The sequence below is a fragment of the Neovison vison genome, chromosome 13 (assembly GCF_020171115.1).
Source record: "Neovison vison isolate M4711 chromosome 13, ASM_NN_V1, whole genome shotgun sequence".
Taxonomy (NCBI): Eukaryota; Metazoa; Chordata; class Mammalia; order Carnivora; family Mustelidae; genus Neogale; species Neogale vison.
In genome coordinates, this window is record NC_058103.1 from 72,720,549 (window position 1) to 72,745,155 (window position 24,607).

A 24,607-nucleotide genomic window follows, 5' to 3' on the forward strand; every position below is an offset into this window, starting at 1 on the left:
TCCTTTGTCTCTCTAAAAGCAGAAAAGAAATCTCCATGTGAAATGTACCCTCTCTGTGCCAGGAGGAAATGGGACATCCTTATCACCAGAGACAGAATTTGGAGCCAAGAAGTCTACCTAAACAAATCTTACTACTTCCTCTCTAATTTACCCTAAGCTCCAACTTCCCTGTCTTGTTCATCCTCCACAAATTTATTTTTCCCTTGTCAAAACATAAAATAAAAGCTACCTGCTTTGGTCACTTCTTTGGGTCTCATATCTTTGGGGCCCTGTATGTATGAAATTAAATTTGTTTTTCTCCTGTTAATCTCTTTTTTGTAACCTGGGGTTTCTCAGCCAAAAACCTAGAAGGGTAGAGGGAAATTTATTTCTCCTTCTCTACACAGACAATATTTTCTACCACTCTGGTCTGCAGTGCGGAAGAGTTTAACCAGTTTCATCACTATCACATAACAAGGAAAGACAGCTTCTCACTCAGCCAATTTCACATTTTGGAGTCTCTGTCTGCCCTTTTATATCTTGATTTGACTCCGAGGTCCTTCTTTCTGTCTTATTTTTAGAAACATGGAATAACTTGCAGTGCAATGAAATGCAGAATTTAATTGGGCTTTAAAATTTAAAACCTTTTTCAAGGCTACCAGATAATGATGAAATTTGTAAAGAGACTGACTTGTAATTGAGCATGTTAGAGGGGGCTAAGGGCTAGGAGGAAAATGAAGATGGGAAGAGGAATATGGTAGAGGGGTGCAGGTTTTAAAAGGGTGTCACTTACAAAATAACATCTGATCAAAGACCTGGATGAGGGAAGGCTGCAAACCATGCAGATATCTGGGAGAAGGGTATCCCAAGGACAGCCACCAGTAAGAAGAGTTGTTCTAAGGCTAGATTAAGCCTGTTCTGCTCCCAGCACAGCAGAGAGGGCCATGTGGTTGAAGTGAGGTGAGCAAGGGGAGACTGGCAGGATACACATAATGAACAATTTCATTATTTGGGAGCTCTTGGCTTTTACCAGTATTTCAATTTTACAAATAATGTTGCCGTCAACATTTCATAAATCATTTCTCTAGTCTAGATTCCTGTAAGTGGAAAGAAATCCTGGATTAAATGGATTGAAGTTCTTGATTCATCATACCAAAATTGATTTCCCAGAAAGTCATAGAGATTCCATATCCACCCAAAATGTATGAATGTACTCATCTCATCCCTCATCACCATTAAGTATGGCCCTTTAAAAATCTTTGTGAGGGGCACCTGGGTGGCTCAGTGGGTTAAAGCCTCTGCCTTCGGCTCAGGTCATGATCCCAGAGTCCTAGGATCAAGCCCCGCATTGGGCTCTCTGCTCAGTGGGGAGCCTGCTTCCCCTTCTTTCTCTGCCTGCCTCTCTGCCTACTTGTCATCTCTGTCTGTCAAATAAATAAACAAAATCTTTAAAAAGAAATAAATAAAAATCTTTGTCAATCTGATGAGCATCATGGTAATGCATTGTTGGTCTTATTTAGAGTTCCTTAATTACTAATCAAGTTGAACTTTATCATACGTTTGTTGACCAGTAAGATTTCCTCCTTATTCACTGTTTTTCATTAATTTTGCCCACTTACTACTTAGAAACTATTTTTCTCATTCATTTGCACACTCTCTTTGTTAAGCTTATTGTCTTCAATCCAGCTGCCATAACAAAGTACCATTGACTGGGTGACTTACAAACAACAGACATTTTCTTCTCACATTTTTGGAGGTTGCAATTCTGAGACCAGGGTGCCAGCATGGTCAGGTTCTGGTGAAAACCCTCTTTGGAGTTCCACACTGCTGACTTCTCACTGTGCCCTCATAGGGTGGGAAAAGAACAGACCAGCTTGCCAGCTTTCTTCTTAGAGGGCGCTCATCCCATCAAGGGGGCACCACCCTTAGGAGCTAATTACCTCCAAAAGCCTCCACCTCCAAATACTACCGCAGCTTGGGGATTCGATTTCAACATGATTTTTTGGGAAAGGTGACCATTCGGTCCCTAACACTTATGAAATGTCATGTGTCAGTTTTGCCACATCCCCCCAAATAATATGAAGACAACTCAGGACCATGAGAATTCTGTCCTCACTACTCCACCCCCAGAGCAGGAGCCTGCACGCTAGTACTGTGATGTGCAGGAACTCAGACCCATAGAACAGGAGTTAGAGGGGCTCCTGGGTGGCTCAGTCTGTGAAGCATCTGCCTTTGGCTCAGATCATGATCCGGGGATCGAGCCCCACGTTGGGTTCCCTGCTTGTCAGGAAGCCTGCTTCTCCCTCTCCCTCTCCCTCTCCCTCTGCCTGCTGCTCCCCTTGCTTGTGCTTGCTCTCTTTCTCTCTCTCTCTGTCAAATGAACAAATAAAATCTTTAAAAAAAAATAACAGTAGTTAGACTCCACATCTTGTCTCTCCCTTCTGAGGTCAAGAAGACATCAGTCTCCTTCCTCCGATGGCACCTGCTGCCACCCAGTTCCTGCCTACTCCAAACTTCCACTCTGTTTGCTGTTCAGCTCATTAGTCCCTATCTTATGGCAGTCTTCCTCATTAAAATGTGGATTTTCTTTTTCCACCCTGAGGGTCTTGTTTCTATGGTGATACAAGAGCAAGTCTGTGCAGAGATATTGCAACTGGAAGCTTTCACTCACTTTGAGAGGTAGTTAAAACTGATTGAGATAGAGGGTCAGTGGAGACCCTGCAAATGCCTGGCAGAGATCAAAACTCGGCAGCAAAGGCAGGAGGGATGACCTCATGGAGACATGAAATTTTTCACACCCGTCTAACATTAATTTTTAGGTATTCTATGATGTTTTTCACATATCACCTTCGACATTAGACAAGTTTTTAAACAACTCACGTAACTTTTTAAAACAACTTTGTCAAACAAAGAGGGTAGTATATGGCAGCCATAGAATGATAAAGGATTCCTGGAGCTTTCTCTTTATGAATGAAAGAGGATTTAAACAATTTTTCATGTGAAAGGTAAACGAATAATAGAAAGAGGGAAGTTCAGTAGCATAACTTATAAAAATGGTTCTACAGCAAAGTCTAATCCTCTCCTTTTTGTTTACTCCTGCATACAATGAAACAGTTTTAAAAGAGTAATTTTAAAAAAAAAACCACAATGATTCTCATACAAATAAAAAAGGAACGCGTGTCAAATCTGATCTGACTCCTTAATTAATGAGAGAACTAATAACATGTTAAGACTAATTCAGAGAACATTCAAGAAGCTAGGTTTTGATAGGAAATGTTAGACTAAGATTTGGCAGTTAGACAAAACTGCTTAACTTTCAATGAGACAATAAACCATAACCTTTGGGATTGTCTGTTCTAATAGACAGGATTATTTGCATCTCTAACAGACAAAAACCCTACACATTAACCTTTGCTCAGAGATGACAGAAAGTCAAGCCCTACACTGCACTGAAAATATTCTGCCAGCTGTTCTGTCCATTTCCAAGTTTTTTTTTTAAAGATTTTATTTATTTATTTGAGAGAGAAAGAAAGAGATAGAGAGCATGAGAGGATGGTCAGAGGGATAAGCAGACTTCCTGCTAAGCAGGGAGTCCAATGCAGGACTCAGTCCTGAGACTCCAGGACCATGACCCAAGCCGAAGGCAGTCGCTCAACCAACTGAGTCACCCAGGTGACTCTATTTCCAAGTTTCAAATGATTTTTCTGACATGGAGGGAAACAGCTTTTTAAGGGAAGAGGTAGTACAGGTGGCTCTGGAAAGAAGGAAGCCAAGAGGGCAGCAAAAAGTTCTGGGAGCCCACAAACTCTTCCTCCTGATCCAGGAAGTAGAGTGACTGTCAACAGCTCTCCACATCAAGAATGAGCTAGGACTTACTGAACTGGCACCACTTGGCCTTCCCACCTGCCCTCCCAAAGGGGAGAGTGAATATAGGCACTAAAAAGGAGAAGCCATCCTTCCTCTCCCCAGAGAGTGGATGGAAATAATTGCATAGAACACCTACTCCAGGCAAGGAGCCCATAGCCCCCGGCAGAGTCCCAAACAAAATAACATGAAAAGAACCTGTCATGGGTGCAGAAGTGTTTTGAGATCTGTGGAGCCAGATATGGTAGATCGAGGGCTCTGGCTTAAATTTGGCACTGGAGGTACTGAAGAGACACATGAAGCAATAACTGACAGCTCAAAGACCCCAAGAGCATGGGAAAAGAAGCCCAGTTAGAGCAGAGGTGGGAGCTCTCTTAGGTTAGGGTGGAATGGGGGAGGACACCCTTCACTGAGTGGAGGGAGGGAAGAAAGGAGAGAACTTCTCACAGATAAGTTCATAAGGCAGTAAGAAGAATGAGAAGTTGGAGTTCCCAGATAATTGTTTCTGCCTCCACTCTTAAGGTGGAGGGTGGGATGGGACAGAAGAGGACTTAACAGGATTGATGTTATGGACCAATCTGTGTTCCCTCCTCCAAATTTCTATGGTGAAGTCCTAACCCTAGCACCTCAGGGTAAAGACATATTTGGAGATAGGGTCTTTAAAAGATAATTAAGGTTTGGGATGCCTAGGTGGCTCAGTTGGTTAAGCGGCTGCCTTCGGCTCAGCTCATGATCCCTGTGTCCTGGGATTGAGTCCCACATTGGGCTCCTTGCTCAGTGGGGAGCCTGCTTCTCCCTCTGCCTCTGCCTACCACTCTGTCTGCCTGTGCTCCTGCTCTCTCTCTCTAACAAGTAAATAAATAAAATATTTTTTAAAAAAAGATAATTAAGGTTAAATGAGGTCTTATATGACTTGTGTCTTTATAAGGCAAGATTAGGACACAAACACACACTGAGGAAAGACCACGTGAAAACAGAGAGAGAAGGCAGCCATCTGCAAGGCAAGGAGAGGGGCCTCAGAAGAAATCAACCCAGCTGACGCCTTGATCTCAGACCTCTAACTTGCAGAGCTGGGAGGGGGAAAAAAAAATGTCTGTTGTTTCAAAACACATTGAAAGGAAAGAGAGATGTTCCCAAGTGAGACCATGTAGGAAAATTGCCAGGTGATATTAAAAGGCAAAATTATATTGGAAGTTAGGTCATCAGAGAAAGAGAAATAATGTCCAATCCAGAAATGAACATGTTTCATCTGTTTGTGGGGCTCCCTAAAATGGTCTCTAGTAGATGGATGAGCTTCAGTCTGAAACATGAGCATGAGAATCACTGAGCCAGAATGGAAGATGGCAGTGAACTCATTCAATAAATATTTATTGATCTGCAAAGTGTTGGCTATGAACACAACAGACAAGGTGCCTGGTCTTATGAAACCTACATTTGAATGAATAAATTATATAATAAATAAGCAAACAAGTAAAAATAATAAGGTCAAAGAGTTAAAAATGCTGTGAAGAAAACAGAGCAGATAATGTCATTGGAAGTGACTGGGGTGGGAACAACATTAATTACACAAAAGGTGGTCAGCAGAAGGTATCTCAGAGGCTCTATTTGATCTGAGACCTGAAAGATAAAAATAAACAAACAAAAACAGGGGCAGATAGAAAGTATCCTGCTCAATTTCCAATTTCATTGGGAAGGGTGGAAGGAAGGGAAGAAGCGGTAAAGCCTTAGGGGTGATAAGGGAAGGGACTAATCTAGAGATGAGGCTTCCAGGTCAAGGGAAATGCTCATGTATTACTACCAAACAAGGATGATCCCAGACTGGGAGTTTCCAAAAATGTTTATTTCCAAATGAGAAATTTCAAACATCTTGCCTTCCTTCTCATTTCCTGTATGATTCTGGACCCCAAGGCTCCCCACCTCCTTATTCTCCACCAAGCCTCCAGCTGCACACTAAGGACTATGGCCCCATTCTCTTAACAGTCGGCTTCACAGCTTAGGAGAGTAGCCAGCTACCACGATGTTCTCGCCAGTGATGTAGCTGGCATCTGGCGAGCACAGGAAGGCCACAATCCCTGCACACTCTTCGGGTTCCCCAAACCTGAAGGAAAGAGAGCCATACTGAAGTCACAGCCCCTGCAATGTTAACCTCCAACTTTAGGTTCTGCTGGACCAGGGTCCAGCGTTGACCCTAATGATCAATACCTCAAAGAATTCTAGTCAAATCAGGTTCCAGGGAAGGTCATGGTGGGCTCAGCAGGACCATGCCCACCCTCCAGCCCTTAGTCCCAGGCTGTGCCATTCTCGACTCCAGCAAGAGAGAACAGTCAGCAGACTGGAAAGTCAGAGCTCTATCTCTTCTTGAAATTGAACTTTTCTTCAGAGTAATCACAGGCCATTAAAGCCACAAACCCCACCTACCGCTGCAATCCATAGATGTCATTCAAGTCAGGTAGCAAGTATGGCAATGATTTCTCCTGGGGAGAGATTTCCGAGTCAGTGATAGGCAGAAGGACTGTTGGTGGGGGTAAGGCAGGGGTGGTGGGAATGGCATTGTGGCAGATCGATACCTCTATGGGAGGATGACCCTGTTCAGGAGAGGGGAGTGGGGCAGAACTTTTCTTTGCTCCCTACTGAGAATAGACACTCCATTCTGCAGGGAAATGAGAGGCCACTGGTGCCAGAGGCTACAGGGAAGAGCCTCTGATTGATGGGCCTGGACTGAAGTTGTAATCCAAGTATGCGGGTTTCTGTGGGCCCCAGGAGCTATACCAGGGAAGGGACCAGTGGGGACCATGGGGCAGGTGTTGGGGAGCAAACACTGTGATCCTCACCACTTGGATAAATTCAGTCTTGATTATTCCCGGTACCAAGCAGTTCACTCGGATGCCTTTTGGAGCCAGCTCTACAGCCAGAGACTTACAGAGACCCAACAGTGCTGTTTTGCTGGTGTTGTAGACTCCCAGCTTCTGAAAAGCAGAAGGAAGTAGACAGAGCAGATTGGAATGTCTACAGCGGAGGGGAATGTCACCTGAATGGCCAGAACTGTTGTTCTGGGTCTCTGGGTCTCAGACTAAGTAGATGCACTTGATTTTGGCCCAAACTAAAATCCCTTCTGCCACCTTTCCCCATCTACAGTCATTTTCAAGGGGTGAAGTTTTGAGAGGGCCTTGCCCAGGCTTAGAGAAATGCCAGGGAGTCACTACCATATGTGTCCAAGCTTGAAATGGAGAAAGCCACACTATGCTTTCCAACATTCAGCCAAGAAACTGGAATGAGGAAATCCCAGAACCCAGAACTTGCTTTACCATAAACTGTGCATACCCTGGGCAAATGGCTTAACATCCTTGGCTTTCAGAGATGTTATGGCGAAGTGAGATTATAGTCCCAAATCTGTAGCAATCAAGTTCATCTCAACTCCCGTCACTAGCCAGTTCGCCCACACCCAACTGTAGGGCCTCACATGAAACAATGCTCTGCTGCCCCTCACCGAGCCTCATCCAAAGGGTTTTATACTCACTGGTATTGGCATATAGGCCACCATAGATGAGACCAGAACCACAGAGCCTGTCCTGTAAAGAGGTGGATGGGATGAGATGACATGTGTATCCACCTAAGAGTCCAGATGAACTAGGAAGTTGTACTTTCACAGTAAGAGGAAGCCAGCTCAAGATTCAGGATAAGGTGAGAGACTATCTGGAACACTGGGGAGAAGCTAGCGGACATGTAGGTCAATGCTACCCAGTGACCATATCCAGGGAGGTATTCCTTGGGTGGGGGACCCAAGACTGATAGGCAGCACTTCCCAAGAGCAGAACCCCAGTAATACTCCCAAGCCGCAGACTCCTGTGAGCTCAGTGTGCCACCAAGCAGTCCAAGCCTGGTCTGCTTCCAGGTAGCTCAGAACGCAGAAGAGCCAGGCTTTGCAGGTGACTTGAGGAGGAGCAAATGCCATAGTTCCTCTAACCAGAAGGGAAACTGGTGAGATGACTCACAGAGGAGGGCTGGAGTCAAAGGACCAGAGCTGGGGTTCCAGGTGACCTCCTTCTTAACCCTTCTTCCCTGGAGCTGCCACTACAGGAGCAAGGCTCCTGCATTCTCTCAGATCAAAAGAACAAGGACTCATGACAGGTCCTCTGAGGACCTGAAAGGCAGGTTTCTCCTCCTTCCCAGCAATTTTTTTTTTCCTCAGAATCGTCTCATCCCATAGGGAAGAAGGTAGGTTTGAGAATGGAGAACATGTCCCAAAGGACACACCTCCCACTTCTCCCGCCACCCTCCACTTCCTGGGCTCCTGCCCAAGTGCTTCATGTAGGGTAGAGAACACCCATGCACGAAGACCCCAGGGCCCACCAGCCCCTCCCTGCCACACCCCCTGTTCTCCATGTGAGGCAGCAGCTGGCTCAGCAGCAGGGCTGGGGACTTCACATTCACGTCCAGGATCTGAAATCAGAGCAGAGAAGAGGGAGAGATGAGATCTGTGCAATGTTCATTCTCACTGGTCACTTGGAGACCTGTGGCCAGAGCAGGACCCAAGGCACTTCCCATAGCCTCAGAACTTGGGTCCTGACCTTTGACTGTGTACGATGGACAGGGTCCTTTAGGAGAAAGAATGTGAGGGCCTGTGTCGGATTCTCAGGTTCCTGTCCTGCCCAGATCATAGAGAACCACCAACAAGCTGTGGTTTGGGAGACCCTCCCGCGCTGGTATCCACACCACCTCTCCCCAGTCAACATAGCCCTCCAGAGAGGAGGCCTGAGAAAAGAGGAGGGGGGAAGAAATCAGGATGATTTGTTTTTGGTGAGTGCCTTAAGGGAAGTGTGAAAGAGAGAGGGAATCCACACTGAGCACTCAGTCTGTCAGGAATTGTTCTGAACTGGTTTTGTTTTGTCTTGTTTTTAATTGGAAAAGTCTGAGGATGACTGAGGAGTGAGAAGGGGGAACTGAGAATTGGGTCCAGAAGACCAGGGAATATGAGAAACAAACAGAGGTGGGGCGGGATCTACAAGGACAGACGGCAGGAGCTGGTCAGTGGAAGAAGACTCCGTGTGGAGGGAATGACTCACCCTGCCCACGGACCTATCTCCGCCTACAGCGTAAGGGGAGGGGTTGGGTCAGGACAGCCAATCCCTCTCAGGGGACCTCCAGGACAGCAGGGACAGGAGGGCAGGGGCAACAGAAGCCCCTAGAAGGCTTGGTGGATTCCAAATAGGATGCCAAGTCTGGATGGGGGTCCCTCTTCTCAGCTGTGTCTGTGGACAGGTGAGGGACCCTTGGGACAGACAGACTGAAGGGATCAGAGTGGGTGCCCATGAGTCCAGACTGGAACAGCCTCAGAACCCTTCACCATAGACAGACCAGAAATCTCTTCTGGTGTCTCAGGACTTTTTAGTAGTGGCCAGGACAAACAAGGAGAGTCAACTTGGAGAGTCCTAAGAGAGGGGAGTCTGCTGGTGCCTGGCATACGGGGACCATGGTAGTGCCTATTAGCTTCCTGATAGGTGGTTTGACCCAGGTGACCTCATCCCCCACCCATCAAAGTCAGTAGTGACAGGAGTATGAGAGACTTTTGGTACTATGTGTGTGTGTGCAAATATGGTGGACAGAGAACCACGCAGGCTGTGTAAGATCCTACCCCAGTCCTCACCTTGTCCCACACCTGTTCACTGGCCCCCAGAGTGCTCCCCACCAAAGGGTTGACCCCTGCCACGCATACCAGGAAGTCGACACCCCCACAATGCTCCAGGGCCTGTGGAGGAAATGACAGGATAGGGGTTGAAGGAATGGAATAAAAGGTTCCCAGAAGCCTCTCTCCTTCCCTAGCCAGACTAATGAATGACCTAGAGCAAAGTGAGTAACCCCTTCCTGCCTGGGGCCATCCTGGGGCAGAGTCAGACCTTGGAGATCAGAAGTTGAGTGAGATATTTGTTTCTCACCTTCCTGGAAGCATCTAATTTCTGCCCCACAAGATACTCACTTGGTTGCTCGTTCCCCAGTCCAGATCTTCACTCATGGGGTCGCTGCTTCTACATTGCCCTTTCTCTCACCTCTGCCTCACAGCTCACTCCTTCCAGGACTGGTCTTAACCACATGAACTGGTCTTAACCCAGACTGTGACTCTAGTGGGCTCCCCAACCCAACACCTGGGGTGCACTAGCACTGTGCTGCTCAAACTCTAACAGGTACACTCACCTGGAATCTGGTTAAATGCGATTTAAATTCAGCAGCTCTGGGGAGATCTGAAATTCTGGGTCCCCAGCAAGCTCCCAGGACATGCCCCACTGAGGGGTCATCAGACTACCCTTTGCAACAAGTCTCTAGTCTAGGCCATGTGAGTTCCTTCCTTACCCGGAACATCCCTTGTCAGCCACACTGACACAACACTGGTTGTCCATTTGTTTTATCCCTTGAGCAGGACCCTATCCTGGGTCACATATGTTGTTGGCCTAGACACCAATGCTAGAGACCTCCAGCCCCTCCCACCAGGGCTAAGCCTGTCTGTCCCCAACTGCCTTCCAACCCTGGCACTCACGGTGGCCACCAGCCGCTCCCGGTCCTCAGCCTTCCCAATGTGGCACACAGTGCCCGTCACGCTCAGCCCCTCCCCCTGTAGCATGGCCACTGCCCGGTCCACGTTCTGCTGCTTCCGGCTGCTGATGACCACATGGGCCCCGTCCTGGGCCAGGCGCCGCGCGATGGCAAAGCCGATCCTGTGGGCAGAGATGGCTGTGGTGGCTTTGTTCCCTTCCCATTCTCCCCCTAGTAGCCTGATCATGAGACACAAATTGAGTTCCACAGTATGACCCAAGAGCTGCTCCAAATCCTTCCGAGCAGGGAGGAAGAACAATTGAATATGACTATATACATCAGGACTTCACCAAGGCTACCTCATTTAAGTCTTACCATGTATAACAATAATATTTTAGAGGGGAGAAAATCTTCACATTAATTTTGTTAAAGGAAGATTTTATTTATTAAGTCTTTTTTTTAAGATTTTATTTATTTATTTGACAGAGTGAGAGCGCACAAGCAGGGCAGACAGTGGGGAGAGAGGGAGAAGTAGACTCCCTGCCAAGCAGGGAGCCCAAAGTGGGGCTCAATCCAAGGACCCTGGGATCATGACCTGAGCTGAAGGCAGATGCCTAACCATCTAAGCCACCCAGACACCCCAAAAGGAAGGTTTTAAAATGAACATTTGTAAATGTGCTGGGCACTCAGCCTCGATTATAGAGAACCCTCAGCTGCCCAACATTCTCTTCCTTAGACCTCTCCTACCAGAGGCCTCTGGTTAGAAATTCCTTTCTCTAAGCCTAATAGTTTCTTCTGCTCTGCAGTGGAAAAACTTCCCTGCTGAAAAAGATGTTCTGTCCCCTCTGCATCTCCTTACTTTAAGAGGTCAGAAGCTGCTCTGGGCAGGGCTGGCTGAGCCCCGGTAATGAAAGGGCAGAAGGCATATTTCTCCTGTCTCCTGGAAACTCTCTGGGCAGCTTGGCATTTTGGAGGTATTCATTTGTCATGAAGGCTGGGCACGGGGAGCCCACATAAAGATTTAAAACACCATGTGGGTCTGGGAAACCTGGAATGATTAAGCATTTCTAAAATGGAATGGTCCAAATTAGTGATAGTCGAGACCATGAACAGTCAAAAGGAAGATGGTGGTCCAGAAGCACTCAACACCAGAAGCCTCTTTTCCTCCTGTCTGCAGTAGCAATTAGAGGAGGAGCAGAACTGGAGGGACACTGAAAGAAACATGGCAGAAGGGGAGGTTCATCTATAAAAGATCTCTGAGTTGGTCTTGAGATGTTGTCCTGCCCATTGCCTTAGTGCCGGTGGGCATTATGCAGCCAGTGAAACCCCGAGTCTGAGAGGCAAGTAGGTCTTGGGCTTCTCCCTGATAGACCAGGACCCTAAAAGACCACAGTGATGTGCCTAGAAGGGTAGGGAAAGAGGGCTGTCCTGATGATAACAAGTTAAATGTCTTCTGGTTACCCAGCAAGTACGTGGCAGAGATTAGATTCCAACACTACTCTGATTGACTCAGAACCAGCTGGTTTTCCAACTACATCATTCTTGGAACTCAGAAACCAGATGTTTTAGGGAGAGTTGCTAAGATTTAGAGTTCGTTGTAAATGCTGGAGCTTTGGAGGTGTCAGGCAGGGATGTCTGAGAAGGGCACTGATTGCTGAGCTCACTCTGGGATGGGGACACTAACATCTTGTGATATTGCAGTGAGGGATTCCCTTTTGCTTACCCCTTTGTGGACCCAGTGATCACAGCCACTTTCTCAGCCAGCACGCAGCTCCTGTCTGCACTATTGCTGCTCATTCTTGCTGACAGAGGCATGGAGGAGTTACGAAGACCCCTAAAGGCCCATGACACAGCTCTGAGCATGGCAGTCATTGGCCTCCTTCTGTCTGGACCCACTCTGAGGAAGAACCTGGAAAGACAATCACAACAAGAAATATATCAGGATCTGTGTCTTCATGCATCCTTCAAACTTCCCAGGGAAGTACAGAGCTGCTTGTGCCTTTCCACTACCTGCCCACTGAAGGGCCTCCTCATTGTAGTGAACCACACCACCACCACAGAGTGGGCAGCCATGGTGCTTGACTTCTGGTAGATGCCTGAGGAATTCTTTCCTGACACCTCCACACACCCCAAACAAGGAATGTCACTGTACTCTTCCTAGAGTCACCTTTGCACTTCCCTCCCCACATCCATGCTTTCACAAAGATGTTGCTTTCAACTTTTTCTCAACTTTCCCCAGCCTTTTGCAACAACCTGGCCCAAGCTATTGTCAGCTCCCTGATCTGCCACAACCTCCTCTTCTCTCAGCTCCTACTGAAGCCACAGCCTTAGCCCCCATATCAGAGATACCAAACTTGTCAGCATTTGACAGGCAAGTTGCTTCTCCTCATCACAAATGACTTTCATCCAACGGTAGATGAAAGTCCAGCCATTCTCTTCTGGTTCCCAAACTTTCGTGGGGTCTCACACTCACCCCTCCTTCACACTTTTCTGGTCCACCTGCCCAAAGATCCCATGGCACCTTTGCCATTGCAGCTGCATCAGCAACACCTCATTTCTGCAACAACTCTTTCTCACTTCACATCTTTCATCTTCTGGGGAGATCAAGGAGCAATTGTCTTAGGTTGGCCCTGGAGATGGCTCTGGGAAACCATGTTAGGGGAGTGGAGGAAGAGAGATAGAAGGGAAGATTGTCCACAAGAGGTGCTTGACCAACCATTCTAGTTTTCCAGGACTGCGGGTTTTAGTACCAAAAGACCCAGATTCCATGGAACTGCTCAGTCCTAAGCAAACCAGGATATTTGGTTCATCTCATGAAAGTGTATTTCCAACTCCTATCAGTCATTTGTTGAGGACAGTTCCTGAGCAGCATTAGTTCTATCACATTTTCAACCTCCCCCACCTGTGCTCAGAAACATTTAGGAAGAGTCATAGCTGCTCATTGGTGGGCATTGAGCTTTCATGGACAGAAAGATAAGTGCCCCGGGGACAGAAGCAAGACACAAATAGCATCTATTACATATGTCACATTTATTGATGATTGTGTCCTAAACATAGTGCTATGCACGCTACATTTTTTTTTCAGTTTAATAATCATGATAGCATTTGGAGTTAGTGGCAGTCACTATCCACATCTTGCAGAGCCGTAAACTGAAACAAAGAGTTAAATTGTTCAGTCTCTCACCAGAAAGTGAAATGCTCAGGTTCAAAACCAAGTCTACTGAATATAGTTTGTAATTTTAATATCTAAATTCTACTGCCTTCTCTGACTTCCTCAGGGAGGGGCTACTTGTTCTGAGCCGACAGAACTTATATATTTGTCTTGGCTACCCTCAAACTTTAAAAATAAACATATACTTACCATATGACCAACAATTGTACTCCTGGGCATTTATCCCAGAGAAATGAAAACATATGTCCACACAACATCATGCACATGAACATTTATAGAAACTTCATTTGTATTAGCCAAAGCTGGAAATGACTCAAAAGTCCTTCAATGAATGGTTGAGCCAAGTGTGGTACATCTTCCCAGTGGTGTAAAATAAAATACATTTCATCTCCATCCTTGGTTCCTGGCACAGAGCTCCTAAAACCCTTGGGATTTTTTGAGTGATAGGGGTATCTTTTGTTATTCATAAGGAGCCCCTTTCCAATCACAAACTAAGTTCATGCTAGTAAGGTGACTTAAGGTGGGGATCCTAGGTAGCCCCAGGATGGGGCCGGTCACCAGAAAGACTGAGTGATGAGAAAGTTGGAACTAGCAGCTCCACCTACCCACCTCAGGAAGAGAGAGAGGGGCTGGAGGAGGAGCTCTATAAAAACTCTTGAATAATGAGATTCAGAGAGCTTCCTGAAAAAGGTATTGAAACTATACATACGCACGCATGTACACACACACGCATTCACCTATACATTGCCCTATACATTAATTCCACATGGCTGTTCCTACGTTGTATCCTTTTTTATTTTAAATAACATCAAATTTTATTTTTTAAAAGATTTTATTTATTTTTATTTGAGAGAGGGAGTCAGAAAGAGAGTGAGAGGGGAGAAGGTAAGAGGGAGAAGCAGACTACCCATGGAGCTGGGAGCCTGATGCGGGACTTGATCCTGGGACTCCGGGATCATGACCTAAGTGAAAGGCAGTTGCTTAACCAACTGAGCCACCCAAGTGCCCTCTAAGTTGTATCCTTTATAATAAACCAGTCAATTGAAGTAAACAAAGTGTTCTCCTGAGCTCTGCAGGTCATATTAGCAAATCATCAAACCTAAGAAAGAGATTGTGGGGATTCCCAATTTATAGCTGGTTGATCAGAAACATGGGTGGCTTGGGACTTGTAATTGGTGTCTAGACTAGGATAGTCATATGGGACCCAACCCTTAAACCTCTGGCATCTGAGGCTCACTAGTTAATGTCAGAATTGAATTACATTATTGGGCACTCAGCTGGTGCTGAAGAATTTGTTGGTGTTCGAAAACACTTTAGAGCAATAAAAAGAAACAAACTACTGATATGTGCAATGATTTGGATGGAGCTCAAGGAAATTATGCTGAGTGAAAAAGGCAGTTCCCTTAATGATTCCACTAATATGGCATTCTCAAAAGGACAACATTATACATATGGAGAAGAGATTTGTTATTGCCAGGGGTTAGGGAAGGAGTTGGGGGAGGCAGATGGGTTTGGCTCTAAAGAGGTAGCACAAGGGATCTTTGTGGTGATGAAATAGTTCTGTATCCCAGCTGTGCTGGTGGTTTCACAAATCTGCATATGTGATAACAGTCCAGCATCACCTACACAAATGATTGCACATGAAACTGGTGAAATCTGAGTAAGGTCTGTGGATTGTATCTGTGTCAGTTTCCCGGTTTGAATACTGAACTATCATTTAGAAGATGGATAGGAAATAGGAAATTTTGGATGGAGGGTATGCAGGACCTCTCCGTAGTGTTTTTGCAACTTCCTCTGAACTTAAAACTGTTTCAATCCAAAAACTTTTAAAGAAATTCACTTGGCTTTGACTCATAGAAAAACTGTACTAAGATCTATAGAAGAATAAAATACAAATTCATCAACTGGGGCTATTTTTATATTTCTAGAATCGCTATAAAGAAACTGTTTGTTAAAGTAGACATCCACTCTGTAATATGTACTCCTGCCTTTTATTAAGGGAGACATATCTTGCCCGCTTCAGCAGCACATATACAAGGGAGGCACGTCTTTCATCATTAGTCATTACAAGTGGGCAGTGTGGGGGAATAAGGATCAAGCGCGGCTGATGAGACAGAGCACAGCACAAATAAGAGCCTGGTCTCTAGGAGATGAAGTGAGACAGAGTGAGCACCCTGGGCAGAAGAGGTGAGGAAACTCCTGTACAAGGAAAAGGGTGTGGGAGCTTGAAGCTACTAGTCTTCTCACATTGGTAGTTAGGGCTGAGAAAGCTCCAGGCACAGAGTCTAGTCAGAGTTGGCCTGAGGTGGGATAGAGAGGTGGCCAGCAGCGACAGAGCCAAGGGCCTGGATAAGGTGAGATGCTGAGGTAAGGCCATGGGATTTGGTGCTTTCTCTAATGGACCAAAAAAAAAAAAAAAAAAAAAAAAGATCCTGGAGGTTTTTAGAAATTGATAATTTTTTAAAAAGAATTTATTTATTTATTTATTTATTTATTTATTTACAGAGAGAAAGAGAGAGAGCACAAGCAGGCAGAGTGGCTGGCAAAGGCAGAGAGAGAAGTGGGCTCCCCGCTGAGCAAGGAGCCCAATGAGGGACTCAATCCCAGGACCCTGGATCATGACCTGGGCTGAAGGCAGCGCTTAACTGACTGAGGCACACAGGTGTCCCAGAAGTTGATAATTTTTATATAAATGATGATCATGACACTCAAGGAGGCATACATTTCATTTGAGGCCCTACAGGCTGAGATAGCTAATACTTGTTTCTCTAGTGTTCATTTTTTGTGTGTGTCTTAATTCCCGTTCCATTTCCTGAGTGGTCTATCCCGGTCTTTCTACGTAAGCCCCCACACAAGTAGAAGAGTAATAGAGATAGCTAACCTAACCCTTCTTAGGGAAAACATCATAGGACTCTGAGACTAGATAAGCTCACTTCTATATTCAACACAAAAGCCAAAAGCAACCAGGCACTTTCTACTTAAATCTCTGGGTTTTGAAACAAGTTAAATTTTTATCTCAAGGAGTATTATGGACTGAATTATGTTTCCCTCCAGGCCCTACATTTGTATATTGAGGCCTTAACTTCCATTACCTCACAGTGTGACTTGGGAGGGGAGATGGGGCCTTTAATGAGGTGATTAAGTTAAAATGGGGCCACTAGGGTAGGCCTTAATCCAGTCTGACCACTGTCCCTATAAGAAGAGGACATTTGGACACACAAAGGGATGTGTGCACACAAAGAAAAGGTCATGTGAGGACACAGTGAGAAGGCAGCCATCTGCAAGCCAAAGAGAGAGACCTTAGGAGAAATAAAATCTGTCAACACCTTGATCTTGGACTTCCAGCCTCCAGAATTGTGAGAAATAAATTTCTGTTGCTTAAGCCCCCCATCTATGGCATTTTTGTTATGGCAGCCCTAGTAGACTGATACCAGAAGAAACCTCAATAATATTCCTTAACACGTTATGTTATTACCCATTAGTCTCCCTCAACCCTCCTTTTAACAAAAAAGGCACACTACAGCTTTCTGACAGGCAAAAAAAAATCCCAGGAGATAGAGAATAGAAAGGCAGGGCACCTGGGTGGCTCATCTGGTTAAGCACATGACTCTTATCTCAGCTCAGGTCTTGATCTCAGGGTCTTTAGTTCGGGCCCCACATCAGAGCCTCACTTAAAAAGAAGAGGAGGGGGGGGAGGAGGGGGAGGAGGAGGGGAAGGAGGAGGAGGAAGGAGAAGAAGGAGAAAAAGAAGAAGGACGAGGAGAAGGAGAAGGAGGAGGAAAAAGAGGAGGAGGAGGTAAAAGAGGAAAGGAGGAGGAAAAGGAGGAGGAGGAAGAGGAGGAAGAGGAAGGGGAGGAGGAGAAAAAAAGAAGTAGAAAGACAACTATGAGTCTCAGACTCATGAATTTGAAGAGAGCAAATGTGTTTCTGGTGATGCAAGTAAGATGGGCTGGGCTTCCACAGGTTGGGGTAGGATCAGAAAGCCAAAGTTATATGGCAGAAGGCAGTAAAAAAAACCCAGTCATCTTAATGTTTTTATACTCCATCCCTGATCTTCTGACACTGATCATGGAACAAAATATATGTCCCTATTTTTGGTCCAGAAAATGTGATCCCTATTGCTATATCTCCCCCTCCAAAAGAGAAAGGTGTGACCAGGAACAGCTGCCCTACATCCACAGGCATTCATGTGATATATTTCATATTTCTACTCTTGGACTATACTTAGTCTCCAGTTGATTTACCATCTTTGTTTTCAAATCATAGAATCCAAAAAAACCATGGTAACATATAGAGACTTGTATGTTCTGAGAAATATGCATATATGTTTTATGCATGCTATGTATTTTACATATACATAAATACACAAATATGTGTTATATATGATACATCTTTGTGTGCTGTATGTTAGTGGATCTGGAATGATCCAACTGGGATTTTCTGGGATTCTGCAAAAATCTTGACATCCACCTAAAACGTTTACATATAAAAACAGATTTATGAACAGAAACATTTATTGTCTTATTTGTAACAGGTGAAAAAATAGATAAAATTTAGGTGCTGAATATGGCATGCTACCTGATGGGATATATGCAACTGTTAAAAAATGGTGTTTATAAGTAGTTTGTAATAATATGGAAATGCTTCAGTTAAAATGCTAGCTGAAAAAATCATGACACAAACTTTTATGTACAGAATGACTGAAATTATATTAACATAAATGTCTACATAGAAAAATGCTTGAAAGTAAATAAGCTATAATGGAATAAAAGTGACAGATTAAATAGGTACTTCAGCCTTCCCCTTCACCACAAATCACTAGATGAAAAGATATTTTTAAGAACGAAAGAAAGAAAACAAATCCAAAGCAATAAGGTTAAAAAGCAAACTTTACGAAAATTATGAAGAACTCTTGAAAGTCAGGTTGGGTCACCTTGCAAGTGAAAATCACGTCCAATTTGCCTTCAGGGGAGGACATTAGTAAAAGGCAGGAGCAGCTGCAGGTGCTCTAAGCTCAAAGGCAACAGACAGAAGGAGAAGGAGGGGCCTGAGCAATTGTCAGGACAGAGGTACTTGCATTGGGAGGAGCCAGGCCATTGGATCTCTTCTCCAAATCATTGTCATTTTACCAAGTACCTCTCTCTTTTTAAAAAATTAACATATAAGGTATTATTTGTTTCAGGGGTACAGGTCTGTAATTCATCAGTCTTACACAATTCACAGCACTTACCTTAGCACATACCCTCCCCAATGTCCATCCCCCAGCCATTCCATCCCTCCTACCCCCACCCTCCAGCAACACTCAGTTTGTTTCCTGAGATTAAGAGTCTCTTATGGTTTGTCTCCCTCTCTGGTTTCGTCTTGTTTCATTTTTCCCTCCCTTCCCCTATGATCTTCAGTCTTGTTTCTCAGATTCCTCATATCATTGAGATCATATGATACTTGTCTTTTACTAATTTACTTATTTCGTGCCAAGCACCTCCTGAGAAAAAGCATCAACGCTGAGAAGGTAATCATAACAAGGCCGGAAGCAATTTGGATTAACCCAATAAAAGGAATGAAAGAAGGAAAAAAAAGTGTCATGACCAGCACAAAACAAGATTTTAGGAATAAGTCTAAATGTATGTGAATGTTCACAATAAATGAGCATGGGTTAAATTTACCTATTAAAAGATGGAGTTTCTCAAATTAAATCTTTTTAAAGCCCGGCTAAATACAGTTCATAAGAGACACAGCTAGAACAAAATGGCATAGGAAAATTGTCAGTAAAGGAATAGATAATGGCAGCCTGGGTTGCTCAGTTGGCTAAGCATCCAACTCTTGGTTTTGGCTCAGATCATGATCTCAGGGTTTGTGAGATCCAGCCCACAAGGGGCTCTGTGCTCAGCAGGGGGTCTGCTTGAGATTTTCTTCCTGCCTCCGCCCCACTCACACATGCTCTGTCTCTAAAATAAATAAATAAATCTTAAAAAAAAAAAAAGGAATAGATGACATAGCAGGCAAATATTAAAAGGCAAACAAGTATGACAATAGTATAATTAGACAAAATAGAATTTGAGACAAAAATCATTAAAATGGGAAAAAAGACTTAAGATGGTGTAGTGAGTGTGAACCTTTAATTAATAAATGCAATAAATAAATAAATAACGGAGTAAGCCTCCCCTACTCCAACTAAACATAAACAAGTAAAAAACATTTATAGCAGATAAACAAGCATAGCAAGTAAGCCTAGACCAATGTGTGTATAGTGATAAGACTAATGTGTGTGTAGTGATAAAGATGAACGTAGAGCAATAAGCTGCAAATATTTTGACCAGTGAAATGATATTGCAAAAATGTTGCAAAAACATGTTTTCATGCTTGTGTGTGTTTTGATGTATAAGCATGAGAAAAACAAGTGATGTAATATGTTTATGAAGGAGACTTAGCACAGTACATAAAAAGAGGCATCGGGTTGGACTGAGCGAAGCGAGTTCCCTGTCGGGAGAACATCATCGCCGGTGCTACCGACGCCCCGACAGTCTCATTGCCAACCACTCGCTGGTTCCCTGTCTCAACTTCTGCGGGGACCTCTCTGTCTAGATTGTGAGGCGACGTCTCCTTATCGTGACAACTTGACGAGCTGCCAAACCGCAACGATTGTGGTGCGGACCTCGTCCCAATAAAGATAAAGTGAGTTACATCGCATCCGTCTCTCTCTCGCTCCCTTTCTTTCATTTATGTTGCGACCCCCTGGCGGGACGCAGGGGTTTTGCTCGCATCAGATGGGAAGTGATTAATAATTGATTTTAATAAAATATGTGGGAAACAAAAATTATATTAGTCATTAATCTTTATGTACTTAACAAGTAAGCTTGAAATTGGCAAATCCAGTTAGTTGGTAACTGTAACACATACCTTTCTAAAATCACATTTCAATAGACAAGGTGTAAGTAAGAAAATATAGAGAATATAGAGAATTTTACATAATAATTAACAAGGAACTCTCAATAAATTCGGAAAAGCAGAAATCCTGTGAGTCCCTTATATCCACTCACTCACATGCAATAAATACAGAAATTAAATGTGAAAGTATAGGCTCCCCCAAATATCATACACAGAGAAATTTAAGTCCCTTAAAAAATAACTTTTGGAAGAGGAAATCAAAGCAGAAAATCACTTTAGAAATGAACGACAGTGCAAACACTTTGCAGAAGAACAAAACCCTATTGAATATGGCCAAAGCATTAGTCATAGGATAAATTACAAATTTTCAGAAAGGAAATAATGGAAAATAATGGCACAAGCTTCCAACTCAAGAAGTTAGTAAAAGAAAATACCAATAAACTCAAAGTGGAAAGAATAAAAGATACATAAACACAAGCAAAAGAAATAAATAAACAAATACATAAAAGCAGAAATTATGAAACTGAAAACAAAGAACATCAACAAGAGAATGGAAAAGAAATACACCCAATTCTGAGGTACCTGGGTGGCTCAGTCATTAAGCATCTGCCCTCAGCTCAGGTTATGATCCCAGGGTCCTGGGATCGAGCCCCACATCAAGCCCCACATTGAGCCCCACATCAGGCTCCTTGCTTGGAGGGAAGCCTGCTTCTCCCTCTCACTCCCCCTGTTTGTGTTCCCTCTCTCACTGTCTCTCTCTCTCTCTGTCAAATACATAAATAAAATCTTTTTTTTAAAAAAGATACACCCCAAATTCTAAAAAGGTTTTTCCTTTGGTGGTGGGATTTTTTTTCCCTAGAATTTTTACTCTTATTTACTTTCCAAATTTTCTATAAAAAGTATACATTGCTCTGATATTTAAAAGTCTACTATTTTAAAATACCCAGTTCCTTCTTGGAGAAATGGCTGCTTCTAGGGCTGGAGCAGGAAAAACACAAGAGGAACCTGGGACATCAGATACTGCCAGAAAGTAAACAGTTGCAAAAAAAAAAAAAAAAAAAAAAAAAAAAAGAAAGAAAGAAACAAAAGGAAAGAAAAAAAGAAAGGATGGAGGGGTGTCAAAGGGCAAAGAAACCAAATTGAAAGAGTTTCCAGTGGCCAAAGTTGGAACAAATAAGCAACAAAATAAATAATGTAGTATTGAATTTTAATCTAACCTCTAAAATAAATATGTGTGTGTCCATACTGATACCAGAAAAATGACTAAGTCAATAACTAAATGATGAGGAGGAAATAAGCCTTCTTTCTAGAAGAACTCCAAATATTTTCTTTGCATGAGCTAAAGAGGAATCCCTCCTCCTGCACCCTGAGGGTAGGCTGGACTTGGAGCCTTGCTTCCAAAGAATTGAGTGTAGAGAAGGAGCAGTAGTAACTTCACTGTGGAGAAACCCAGCAGACGCCCTAACCAAGTGATCAAGGTTCATATCACCATGTAAGTCACACATGGTCACGGATGCGCTGATAATGATGAGATACGAAGGGTACTTCACCTCAGGGTATTCTCCCAAGCCCGGTATCCCTGCCCATTCGTGAGAACATTAGACCAACCCAAATTGAGGTACATCTACAATGTCTTGACCAATACTCTTCAAAACTGTTAAGGTCATGAAAAACAAGACTGAGGAAATGTCCCGGATAAGAGGGGACTAAGGAGACAGGCGGATTAAATGCAATATGGCATCCTGGATTGGATCTGGGCACAGAGAAAGGTAAGTGGAAAAATTGGAGAGCTAGGAATAAAGCAGGTAGTTTAGTGTGATATGGCGCCAGTGTTCATTTCCTAGTTTGGATGAATGTGCCATTGTTTTACATAAAACGTTAAAATTAGAAGAAACCAAACGAAGAGTGTACTAGCTTTGCAACTTTTTGGTAAATCTAAAATTATTCCAAAATAAAAAGTTAATTTAAAAAAAATTTTTTTACCAACTATACATACCTTAGAGAACTTTGAGAATCCTTTAAGAATTTGACATGACTATTAGGGCTGTAATAGTAAAAATCTGCTACTAAAATTTTGTAACTTTAAGTTAACTGTACATTTAGAGATTTTAGGTGACTTATAAGAAAATTGGACTGTTCTTAAATTTTCTGAAATAATATACTCTGAGTACGCTGTGGAAACCTCTAGAGACACTTCTAGGGCCCGGGATTCACATGAGGGCTCAGATGGATCCCTCTCCTCCCCACCCCCCACACCTAGCTCTGCAAGAGCCCTCTGGCATGCTCTTCGAGGATGGGGACAGTTAGCCCCATGGTGCCTCTGGCAGGGTTGATACTTACTACCAGCAGGGATTTGAACTGATATTTCTGGTACATAAGAAATAAGGAGGTTAGCACTTCCTCAGTTAAAGACCACTACACACCCTAGCCTGGCCAATCTTAAGCCTTGCAGAGCAGGGATTATACTGAGAAGAGGCTCTGGCCTCCAGTCCTTCTAGAGGACTCTGGCCTCTCCAGTCTCTGCAGCCCTTTGTCACTAGGGGTATGGGTGGAGGAAATAGACAAGCCTACCTGGGGCTGATGAACTCAGGTGCTTTCTTCTGATCCTTGAACAGAAGCCTGGCACTGTAGCAATCATGAAACTTCTGATCACCCTGAGTATTCTGCTATATAAGAGCTTCATCCCATTTCTTCTTGTCTTTCAGGACACTCCCCTTAAGCTCACCCTATTCCCTGCCCACCACACTCCCTAGCCCTTTTTTGAGTCATGAAAACATCTAAGCAAAATGTGATATCCTTAGGATCACCTGTAATAGCCCTGAATGACCCCTCCTAAGGTAAGCTCCTGCCTCCTCAGCTAGGTTTCCAGTAGCAAAAGGTCCTGAAGGAAAGAGGGGTTCACTTTCCCAGGAGAGTGCAGACAGAGGGGCATGAGGTTATGATTGCACTGAGTGGAAGAGGACTCAAGAAAGGGAGCGCATGGTACCTGGGCTATGTGTATATGCACACGCGAGCCTGCAGGAAGCCGTACACATTTATTTGTTAAATAAAGATTTATATATCACACAGGAGAAGGAGGGGGGGGGTTTCAAATGCCCTTATGGCCTAGAGAGAGCCTGGGGGGGGGGAGGGGTGTGGCGGGAAGCAGAGTCACAGATTGAAGCACTGGAGAGCTATGGCCACAGAGAAATATTTTAGGAGGTTTTTGTCAATTCCAGCCCATTCTAGACAAAGCTACCAGTACCATCTCCTCTTGATGCACATTTGTTATGATGAATTATATGTTTCTATGAGTGGCATGTTCATATTTCTGACATCTGTTTGGAAATTCTACTCATCCTCTGCAGCTGTCCTGATACTGAGGGCATTGTTATGCAATTTTTAGGTGTTCCAGAAGTACTTACAAATTGACAGACTGACACTAAACAGTGGGATTACATGAGCCTTAAAAGTGTATTTATCTGATCTCTGAAAGTGCTGTCATCTTACATATGCCATGGACTTTTTCTATTGTGAAATATTCCAAACGAACGGCAAAGAACAGGGTCATACGGCCAACACCCACATTTCACAAATGTTAACATTTTGCCCTAGCTCATATTTTTTAAGTAAAACATAACAGATTGAGTAAAAACCCCCTTTAGTGCCTCTCCAAGATCCTACTGCCCTCTCCCCACTCTCCCCAGAGGAGGCAATCATCCTAAACTTATGTGTATCCTTCTTGTCCACGTTTTCGTTTTTACATTTTATTTATTGTTCTTTATTTTTTAAAGATTTTATGTATTTATTTGAGAGAGACAGAGAAAGCACAAGCAAGAGGGAAGACTAGGAAGACTAGAGGGAGAAGCAGACTCCCCCTTGAGCAGGGAGCCCAATGCAGGGCTCGATCCCATGACCCTGGCACCATGACCTGAGTGGAAGGCAGATGCTCAACTGGCTGAACCACCCAGGCGCCCGTATTTTTACATTTTTATTACACTGACATCCATAAATCATGGGTATCGTTTTGCTTGTTTTTAGGCTTTACCAAAAATGATATTACCACGCTGTACCTACCATACTGCAGTTGACTGGTTTTCATCAACTTTATGTTTTTGGAATTCAACCACAACACATACATCTCTAGTCCATTCACTTTCACTGCACAGAAGAGAGTGTTTCCACTGTCTGAGCACACACAAT

The 24,607-nt window shown here is 44.0% G+C and overlaps 1 protein-coding gene across 1 annotated transcript; it reads right to left on the bottom strand.

The window, feature by feature from the left end:
- Positions 1-5,829: 5,829 nt before the first annotated feature.
- LOC122894209 (dehydrogenase/reductase SDR family member 2, mitochondrial-like) lies at positions 5,830-23,048 on the bottom strand. Its single transcript, XM_044231729.1, has 9 exons — positions 22,997-23,048; positions 12,092-12,277; positions 10,373-10,550; positions 9,488-9,589; positions 8,213-8,283; positions 7,361-7,412; positions 6,675-6,809; positions 6,262-6,317; positions 5,830-5,941 (listed from the first exon to the last, which is right to left on the bottom strand). Exons 2-9 carry the CDS (start codon positions 12,238-12,240, stop codon positions 5,830-5,832), a joined length of 855 nt encoding a protein of 284 aa, XP_044087664.1. The 5' UTR covers positions 12,241-12,277; positions 22,997-23,048.
- Between the last annotated feature and the right edge of the window lie 1,559 nt (positions 23,049-24,607).